A 9,999-nucleotide genomic window follows, 5' to 3' on the forward strand; every position below is an offset into this window, starting at 1 on the left:
AGTATAATCCCACAAGTGGGGTCTGGGGAGGGTAATATGTACGCAGACCTTCCTCTACCCCAAAGGGTAGAGAGGCTGTTTCCAGGAGACCCTCGGCTCAAAAAAGCAACAGGAGCCGATATATTAGTACCATAAAAATGCATAATAAAATAACAGCAATATAAGAGATATGAAATACAGAATACGAAATACGAAATAGATAGCTGGTATAGTAAAACTAGCAGGTAAAGCCCTGCATCAATAGACGACCAATGACATTCTTAGTCTAACTCCTAACTGGCTAGTCTCACTCTATTGTGTTGTAGAAATATTCACAACTTTCCCCTAACCTACAACCTTAATGCTCGACCTACATACTTCCATGTTAAGGGTCATGTCCTCAATAATCCTAAGTCGTGTCATGTCATGTCTGATCACCTCTCCCCAATACTTCTTAGGTCGCTCTCTACCTCTCCGCGTGCCCACTACAGCTAGTCGCTCACACCTCCTCACCGGTGCATCAGTGCTCCTCCTCTGAATGTGCCCGAACCATCTGAGTCTTACTTCCCGCATCTTGTCCTCCATGGAGGTCACGCCCACCTTCTCTCGAATATCTTCATTCCTAATCTTATCCATCCTTGTATGCCCGCACATCCACCTCAACATCCTCATCTCTGCTACTTTCATCTTCTGGATGTGTGAGTTCTTTACCGGCCAACATTCAGTTCCATATAACATTGCAGGCCTAACCAATTTCTATTATTACCTTTTAGTAACGAAGCCGTGATTATTCTAAGTTTAATTAAATTAAATAGTAGATTATAAGATCAACGATGTAAAATTGGATACATTGGACAATGATATACAATCACTATTCCTGACTTGCCAGTAGATAATTTTGGCAAAACAGCTGGTAGAAATATAAGGCGAAATACATAGACAGAAGTCATTTTTCTTATTTTTATACTACTAAAAAAAATTGAAATTAGCTACGAATAAATTCTGTAGGTAAACAGAAAAATTCATCGCGAGTCCTACTTAGCGACATATTATCAAAAAATTCATTAAACTACTATACGAGCGATTTAGCAACAGATTAGCGACGTAACCTGAGCACTCATAAATCTTGAGTGAAAATAGTGAAGGTAATATTTATATGGAGGGTATGACGATAAAAAATGTCTATCTGGTCAAAAGGATAGTTAAAATGTCAATCTATCAATTTCACCAAATATCAAAAGTTTTTGAAGAGAATAACTCGCAAAATGAAATAAAAAATAAAACTTTTTCTAGTACTCAGATTGATTATCTATTCAAGTATGATTCATCAACACACCTTAAAAAGTCAGAATTTGCGCTAATTCAAACAATTTAGTAAAACGTTTGTATCAATTTCTACAAAGAAGTAAAAAAAAAAAAAAAAAAAAAGAGGCTCACTTTTCTATGTTTAGTTGGGCTTATGGGGTTGAAATCTGTACGATCCAATGGACTTATCTAAAATGGGTTTTTGGTAGGGATTTTTTTATTTTTATACACTATTTGAAACTTTATTATCCTTAATGTCCATGTTTAGTTAATGGAATTTTTACCTTCATATACCATATATGAAACCTTATTATCCTCAATGTTTAAGGATTGTATTAATTACATTTCAGCATACCAAATTATCATTTATATACCACAATTCAAATTAAGGGTATAATTAATGCTTCATTTATATTAGGCGTTAATTTATGAGCGTATATTCTCCCATTTTCGTTTACCCGCCTCTCTCTCCTCCCACCCCCCACGTTTTACCTTCAGTTAATTCCCCCATTTTCATACCTTTAACATCAGCTACCCGCGATTTTCTTTTCCAGTTAATTTCACAAAATCCTATTTTGAAGTTGCATCTATTTTTTCAAGTCCCAAATCATGAAAAAAAAACAGCACTCCCAAAAAAAAAGCTTCAAAAGCTACATTAGCTGATATCCCATCCTTTGATTTGGGTGTTTTAACACCAAAATCACCACCCAAAAATGCAAAATCGAGACATGCAAGTGAACCTACTACTAGTATTTCATCTCCTAGACAAATCCGTGCGAAGATGAGAACCAAGCATTTGCACGATGTTGATGCTGGTGGAGGTGATAAACCAGTCGAGAAACAACTCAAACGAAAGGGCAAAGAGTTGTGTGTAGATGATATTTTGTTGAACATTCCCCTAAAATTCCATCTGTGAAAAAGCCCAAGGTCTCTCCTTCTTCATCAAAACCGAAAAAGAAGAAACCCTCCAAAAAAGTACCAAAATTGGTTCACAAAAAGATTTTGGTAAAGGTAAACACTAATTGTTTTTCTTTACAGTTTTTTAGTGTGTTTGGTTGTAAAAATCTGTTGTTCAAGTGTTTTTTGGTAAAATGTGGAATTGTCCAAATTTTGTAGATTGTTTGTCTCAATTTTGTAGGTTAATTGTAATAGTGATTTTTAGACATTGCATAAATGTAGTCATTTTGTAGTTATTTTGTAGTCTGCTGGATAAATTGTAGATAATGTATATTTTTTCACTTTTGTATGCTGCTACATTTACCTTTATACTAACTACAATTAATCTACATTTTGTGAGTTACTTGAACTAACTGTTATATTTTTGTAGTTATAGAGCTGTGGTTACCCTTTTCTTCCTTATTGTTTTGAGATAATGTTTACATGTGTAGATGTCCTGTATTGTGTTGTAGTTATAGGTGTGGGTAGGTTGTTCTTCTTTTAGTTATATTTTGTAGTTATCATGTAGTTATATGTAGATTACAGCTTCTTTTTTATGCTAACTACTAATGTTCAATAATTTTTTATTTTCTGCAGAATGGCCATTACTTTGCACCACAAAATGTTGATTATGGTGTGCTTAGATTCCACAGTTTGTGTGATCCGAGCATACCTAGCCAAATAAAAGCTTTACTCTCTCCAAGTGCTTTAAAACTTTTTCAAAAAACTTGTTTTGGTTACTTACTTGGTCTCCCCACAATTAGTATGCAAAACCAAGCAATTCATCTTCTGATGAAGTATGAATTGTCAAAATCTACTGACTCATATTTTTCAGTACTATTGAAGGGTGAAAATTGAATTTTTTTTTGAGAGAATTTGGGTTGATTACTGGTCTAAATTGTGTGAATAAGTTTTCAGACTATGGTTACACTTCCACTTATGTTAGTCATTTAATGACTACCTATTTTTCGAACAAACAAAGGGTTGAAAAGTGGCATTTGAAAAATGTAGTCACAAATAAAGCTTGGGCAAACGATGAGGATGCAGTGAGGTTGTGCATTCTTTATCTGTTGGAATTTTTTGTTTGTCCTTCTGATAAAGAACATGTGTCTTTCATAGACAAGTTTATGTTCTTTCTGATAGAGTTTGGTACATTTGAGTCATACCCATGGGGTATCAAATCCTTCAAGCAGGTTATTGAATCTGTCTGACATCGTCTTAATCCCAATGTACATTCTTATCTGATACGGGGATGCTCATTAGCCTTGCAAGTGTGGCAATATGAGTGTTGCTCGCCTGTCAGTACAGAGCTTGCTACGAGGTGTTCTGAATCTATACCTCGCATTTTAAGATGGTCAGCTACAAAGGGCCAGATTTGGTTAACTGCAATTGAAGAGAAGATGATTAAGCCTTGGTGGCTTAAGGTGTATCTTTTCACTTTTGTATGATGCTACATTTACCTTCATAATAACTACAATTAAACTACATTTTTTATTTACTTGAACTAATTGTTATTTCCATCATTCAGTTCACAAGCATCACTGAATCGGGTGAAGAGATTGGAGTACTTAATCTGCCAGACAAGATTTAGTATGAAGATGCACATGGTGCTCAATCATCACAGGTTCCAATTGTTGTTTCTCCAACATTTGAACCCAAAGATACAGATTGTCAAGAGGACACTAAATCTGTGACTAGCAAGCTCGGGAAGTTGGAAAAGGCGATCGAGCAGGTAATATAAATAACTACAATATAAAAATATTTTTTGCTACAATTTAACTTGATTCCATAACAATTATTGTATGTTATACATTGTAGTTAATTTGTGGTATAATTCTATATTGAGCCCTGTAGGTATTGCACAAATCTTTGTTAAATTGTAGTGGAACTGTAGCACTTTGAATAAGATTACCAACTAATTATATTTAATTTTTGGTTGATGGAAAGTTAGCTGAATTTAGGAATGCTGTTTTTGAGGAACTCTCAAGCCTTCGACAGTTCATAGATGTTTCTGTGAAGAGTGTTATGAAGGTGATAAACAGGAGGTACGATGTGGACGAGTCAAAGGTAATAATTGACATATATTTTTGTAGTAAAACTAATTATGACATATGAATCAAATATACTCAAACATACCCAAAAATTGTAGTTTGCTGGTAGTTCAACCAAAAATAATGACCAACAATAAGGAGATAACAACCAGCAATTTCAGTTCAATATTGGTGATCAAGTGCATGCAAGCACAAGCAATACAGGTATTTATAGAATTCCTTCAGACATATCTACAAACTTCAAGACAACATTATCTAATTATTATAACCCCTTTTCACTATGTTTTGCAGTTGTTATTTCTCCGGAACATGTTCAAGCACATGTTGACTTATATCCTGATTTTCAAGAAGCAGTTGGGGCATATAAAGCAGGTATACTATCATACTTTCATTACAATAAGGTTACAATGCAAAAAATTTATAATTCACACTTTAACTAAAAATTCCCACATATATCTACAAATTCTCATTTTTTAAATTATTCATTCAAGCTGAAGTTTCAACAAAACATCTCCAAGCACATGTTGAGGAAGAACCAGAATTTGAAGGAGTAGCTGAGGCACAACAATCAGGTATAATATCAGAAGCTCATTATATTCACTTTATATCAACAATATTGTGCATAACTACATATTTAAACATTTATCTTCAGAAGCTGAAGTTTCTCCTGGGGGTGTGCCAGCAATGGTTGAGGAAGAACCAGGATTTCAGGAAGGAGCTGAGGTAGAAAAAGCAGGTATAGTATCATAATATACTTTTGAAGTAGTAAATTTTTGCTTATACAATTATACAATGTTGTTAAGTATGCTATTTTATATGTAACAGATATTGAAGATAACGTTCCACAATCGCCAATTCACGGTGTGACTGTGAATGAAGTTGTTCCTGAAGGTTCAGGCATTGACAAGAAAGGTCCGACATTGGATGACTTTGAGTTGCCAGACAACTTAACACAATTGGTTATGTATGGCGAGCCCATACCAGATGAAGCAACCCCTATTCATCTGGGTAGAACCAGGCAACCGGGAAAACATGCACGATCACCTTTCACACCTTTGTATAGTTCTGGAGGCAGCACCTTTGGTGGACCTAAATTTTTCTTCCTCAAGCACCTCTTCACAACTGTTATAGGTGAAAATGTAGATGCTGATTTGATAGAAAGGTTCACCAACTGGTTATACCTTCGTAGTGACAAAGTATCTAAGAGGTATGAATGCTTAATTTTACACTTTCATTTCACCATTTTTAAACTTTAAATATGTAATTCATTCAATCATTTTTTTTATTTGATATTTTTTTGTTATTACAGGAGGAAAGAATACTTTTCCAAAAAGGATAACCAAATCAAGCCTTGGTTAGACTTTGATTGTGAAAAGGTGGATAAGAAGGACTGGTTTTATGCTTTTGCTCACCCAGGACAAGTCATCAACAACACGCTAAGTATAAAGAACAGAATCCTTCACAATATGTGTTTTGTCTTCAGCTGTGTAGTGTAATTGTAGTTATATTGTAGTTTTGTCTTCAGCTGTGCAGTGTAATTGTAGTTATATTGTAGACAAGATATATAGGTTACTATGTTTTGTCTTCAGCTGTTGAATTTGTTCCTCTGTATAGTAGCTAAAGTGTAGCAATCTATTAGATTATTTGATTAGTTCAAATTGTAGTTTAAGTTGTAGCTGTTATGTAGATAATTGTGGTTATCTTATAGTAGACTTTATTTTATTTTGTATCTTATAGTAGACTTTATTTTATTTTGCAGCACATTGATGTTATTATGTATTTTTTGAGAAAAAGAGGCAAGTATGGCCCCAACAACGACACTAGGTTCACAACAACCGATTGCTTGTTCAGGACCAAGATTGAACGAAGCTATGATAAGTTTAAAAGTTCTCCACCAGAACTTAAGTATTCAGTTGTTAAATCAGATGATGATGTTGTAGAATATATCCTTGGGTATAGACTTCTTGCTAATGTTGTCTGGGATGTAGTTGACTATGTCATCATGCCTGTGAACATTGTAGAGAATTTTTATTGGTTGTTGTTCGTTTTCGACATAGTGGACAGGCAACTTTTTGTTTATGATTCCATGGTGTCTTCAAACCGTCATAAAACTGTTGAATCATTGGTTGATAAGTTTTCAATTATTATCCCTCTGTATTTGTCTTGCACTGGTTTCTACGGGAAACGTAATGACATTGACTTCAAGACCACGAAGGCATACATTGAGAAACCAGTTACAGACCCTCTCAACATACAGTGGATGGTTGCGGAAATTCCACAGCAAAAGGAAGGATCACTGTAAAAAAGTTATTCTCCCTTTCTATATGTTTAATTATTTTATTTTAATCAATTGTTACATAATAAAAAAAATTATCTTATGCAGCGATTGTGGTGTATTTGTGGCGGCTTTTGCGGAGTATGTTAGCCTTGGAGATTTGGCAATCCCAAAAGAAGATCTTTCTGATATCGACCAACACCGTAGACGCTATGGAGCTCTACTATGGGACTATGCTACAAAGAAGCAAGAAGATGGGTCAATCAGTGAAAGTGAGGTTACAGGCAGGCTAGTAAAGAGGAAGGGTGCTCCTTCTAAAAATGAGAGGACTAGAGTACAGAGAAAGAAGAAATAGAGTCTTGTGTTCCTAGTTTAGTTGATGTCATTTTGTAGTTGAAGTGGAATACACTGTACGAAATATGTCATTTGGTTGTTTACAGCACTTTGTCTTCATTACATTAAACTCGAGTACTCTGATTTGCTAGAATACAATTTGCCTTTAATCTTTAAGTAATTTTTATGAAATACCTTAAAGCTCTAGGTAATTTCTGTATATAACTGTCATTTGTAATTAAGTTACACAACCAAAATATGAAATAAATACATGAATCATATAAATAAATTATCCACAATTAATCTACAAATCATCTACAAATTACTAACAATACAACAATTCAAATACATTTAAACTACATTTTAACTACAAATCATCTACAAATTATTAACACGACTACAATTAGACTACATTTAAAGTACATTTTAACTACAATCTGGAAACAGTTTACATTGAATGAATTCTTCATTAATATTAGTTATTTTGTATATAGTAAATATTAAAGTTTAACTAAGCTATAAAAAAGACAAATTTAGATGCCTGACAGAATACATAAAATCATATTAAACGCAAATACACAAATTGTAGTATATTTCATAATCATCTTCAAAAACTTGAACGATTACACAAAAAATCAGATAATTTGAACTCACTAACATTTATTTTGAATAACTATTCCAACTACATGATATTCATTTCTTTTTGGGCGCATTCTTGCAAGTTCTTTTGTTATGCCCTTCACCTCCACAATTTCCACATGACACCTTGTACTTCTTTGACTTTATTTCATCAAATATTTTATATCTTTCCTTGTGAGGTCTCCTTGGCTGCCTTTTATCTCCCGCCGGTGGCTTTACTACCTCATCCAAAATATACTGTGGCACATCCCATTTGCTTTCATCAGGAAGAGGATTTACTGGCATTTCATAGGTAAGCAGAAGGCTCTTCCTTGTATAATACGGAGAGCAGTAGTTTTCGTATGTTTCCTTCCTGTGCCTTAATGCTGCCAAAGCATGCGCACATGGAAGTTCATCAAGTTGGAATTTTCCGCAGCTACATTTCTTGGTTTCTAGACACATAATGTACCGCTTCACGCCATCTAACACAGTATGTAAATGATCTGTTGAAGCCCTCACCTACAATTGAAGAACAAACATTAATAATAATATATCAATCATTAAAAAGGATTATCCACAAATTACCTACAAATCAGCTATAAATACATTACAACTTATCTACAATCTACAATTACCCACAATTTGACTACAGTTTATCTACAATCTGAAAACAATGCATATTAAGCAATTTATTTTTTTTGCACAAAACAAACAGATCTTACCCTTAGTTTCTGAGATAATGTATTGTTTTCATCCAATTCTTTGTTGAATTTGTACCCAAGGTATGTGAAAGTACCCTTTGCCTTCAATAACTTCTCTTTCGTCCAACGTTTAAGAAGCGTCCTCATATACTCTAATAGATCATATATTGGCAGCTCTCTTGCCTCTTTTTCAACGACTCGGCAATGTTTGATGTCATAGTAAAAGTTCTATTCACCATTGCATGTACTCTCGTCCATCTATGATAGCCAATATCATATAGGTAAGATTTCACACGCAGGTCTACCTCTTCAATCTTCAACATCCTTTCATTAAATTCATCCAGAGTGTATGACCGTGCTGTAGCAAAGTACAATTCATGTAATTGTAAATGTCCCTTCTTGAATTTGGACCTTATATTTGTCCAAATATGCCACATGCAAGAGTAGTGTGGCATGCCCGGATAGACAATTGATGTTGCCTTCAGTATACTCTCATTCTTATTTGAAACAACACACATTGAAGGTCTTTCACCATATGCCTTCTTGAATTGCTCAAAGAACCACCTCCAAGACGCGTCGTTTTCAGAATCAACCACAGCATATGCCAAGGGAAATATAGTACCTACATTTTTAATTCATAAAATATTAATTGGAAGCCCTGAAAAGGTATATAAAAATATAATTAAATAACAACTACAATATATATTCAGAATATAGACAATTTATCTACACTTTTTTCCTTTAGCTACAAAATAACTACAATATAACTACAATTTAACTACATTTTATAGACTGCCTACAAAATAACTACAAAATTATTACATTATTTACCTGCTGCATCCATGGTGTTTGTTGTAAGCATAATCCCCCTGTAGACTGACTTTAATAATGTCCCATCAACCACTACTACTGGCCTACAATGTTGCCAACCACTTATTGATGTACAAAGAGCAACAAATGCGTATAAGAAGCAATCATCTGCTGCCTTCTTCAATTTAACAACAGAACCAGGATAAGTCTCCTCAAGAATATAAAAATATTTGGGTAATTTGCTGTAGGAGTCAGACGGATTCCCTCTCAAAAACTGTAAAGCCTTTTCCTTGGCTCTCCATGCTTGCATGTAGCTTAGGTTCAGTCCATGTTCGGATAACATGTCAGTTTGTATGTCCTTTGGTGTGTAAACAGTATTAGGATCACAATACTTCGGAACGACCATGCTACCAACTACAAATGCAGTACGTTTGCGTTGTATGAATGTTTCGTCCAATACGGAGCATGTGTGTTGTCGGCTGAAACTCCTTATCTTGAACATTGCCGAATCATTAATTGACGTTGCCTTGAAGTGCCATTTACAGTTTTCAGCAACGCATATAAGCCAGTAGCTACAAAAAAATACAATATTTAATACAGGCTATAGATGTAGAAGCAACAAAAAAGACTGTTTTAACACAAATTCGTTAAAAACTACAATTAACTACAGTTTAACTACAATTAAACTACAATTTATAAAAACCACATATCTTCACTAAAACACTGCTTTTACTGATATATTCTCTACAAATAAATTCATACCTTCTATGACTAGATCTTTTTACTCTGAACTGGAACTTGTGCATCACAGAAAAATTCTTCATTGCAGCAGCTACAGTTTGTTTGTCCTGATAAACTTGTCCTTCTTCAATATATGTTTGCGTAGATTCAGTTATTATTTCACTTTGATATTCCTCTATAGCTGGTGAGGATGGAAATTCAAGTAAGTTTAGGGATCCAGACTGTAAGCACGTGATTTTTGCCCAATATG

At 34.3% G+C, this 9,999-nt stretch overlaps 2 protein-coding genes across 2 annotated transcripts; both read right to left on the reverse strand.

Moving 5' to 3' along the window:
• Positions 1 to 7,572: 7,572 nt before the first annotated feature.
• Positions 7,573 to 8,345, reverse strand: LOC142163493 (uncharacterized). The gene is made up of 2 exons (XM_075220784.1): positions 8,220 to 8,345; positions 7,573 to 8,016 (listed from the first exon to the last, which is right to left on the reverse strand). The coding sequence occupies exons 1-2, from the start codon at positions 8,343 to 8,345 to the stop codon at positions 7,573 to 7,575; spliced, it is 570 nt and encodes a 189-aa protein (XP_075076885.1).
• A 5-nt stretch (positions 8,346 to 8,350) lies between these two features.
• Positions 8,351 to 9,414, reverse strand: LOC142163494 (protein FAR1-RELATED SEQUENCE 5-like). The gene is made up of 2 exons (XM_075220785.1): positions 9,030 to 9,414; positions 8,351 to 8,820 (listed from the first exon to the last, which is right to left on the reverse strand). Exons 1-2 carry the CDS (start codon positions 9,412 to 9,414, stop codon positions 8,351 to 8,353), a joined length of 855 nt encoding a protein of 284 aa, XP_075076886.1.
• Positions 9,415 to 9,999: the final 585 nt, after the last annotated feature.

This window comes from Nicotiana tabacum, chromosome 8, assembly GCF_000715075.1.
Source record: "Nicotiana tabacum cultivar K326 chromosome 8, ASM71507v2, whole genome shotgun sequence".
Lineage (NCBI taxonomy): Eukaryota > Viridiplantae > Streptophyta > Magnoliopsida > Solanales > Solanaceae > Nicotiana > Nicotiana tabacum.

Excerpts from the sequence above, each read along its gene's own strand:
- LOC142163493 (XM_075220784.1), bottom strand. The coding sequence starts at position 8,345 with ATGAGGACGCTTCTTAAACGTTGGACGAAAGAGAAGTTATTGAAGGCA. Across the intron at positions 8,017-8,219 it reads CATTATCTCAGAAACTAAGG|GTGAGGGCTTCAACAGATCA; the intron begins GTAAGATCTGTT and ends CTTCAATTGTAG.
- LOC142163494 (XM_075220785.1), bottom strand. The coding sequence starts at position 9,414 with ATGGTCGTTCCGAAGTATTGTGATCCTAATACTGTTTACACACCAAAG. Across the intron at positions 8,821-9,029 it reads AAACACCATGGATGCAGCAG|GTACTATATTTCCCTTGGCA; the intron begins GTAAATAATGTA and ends TTAAAAATGTAG.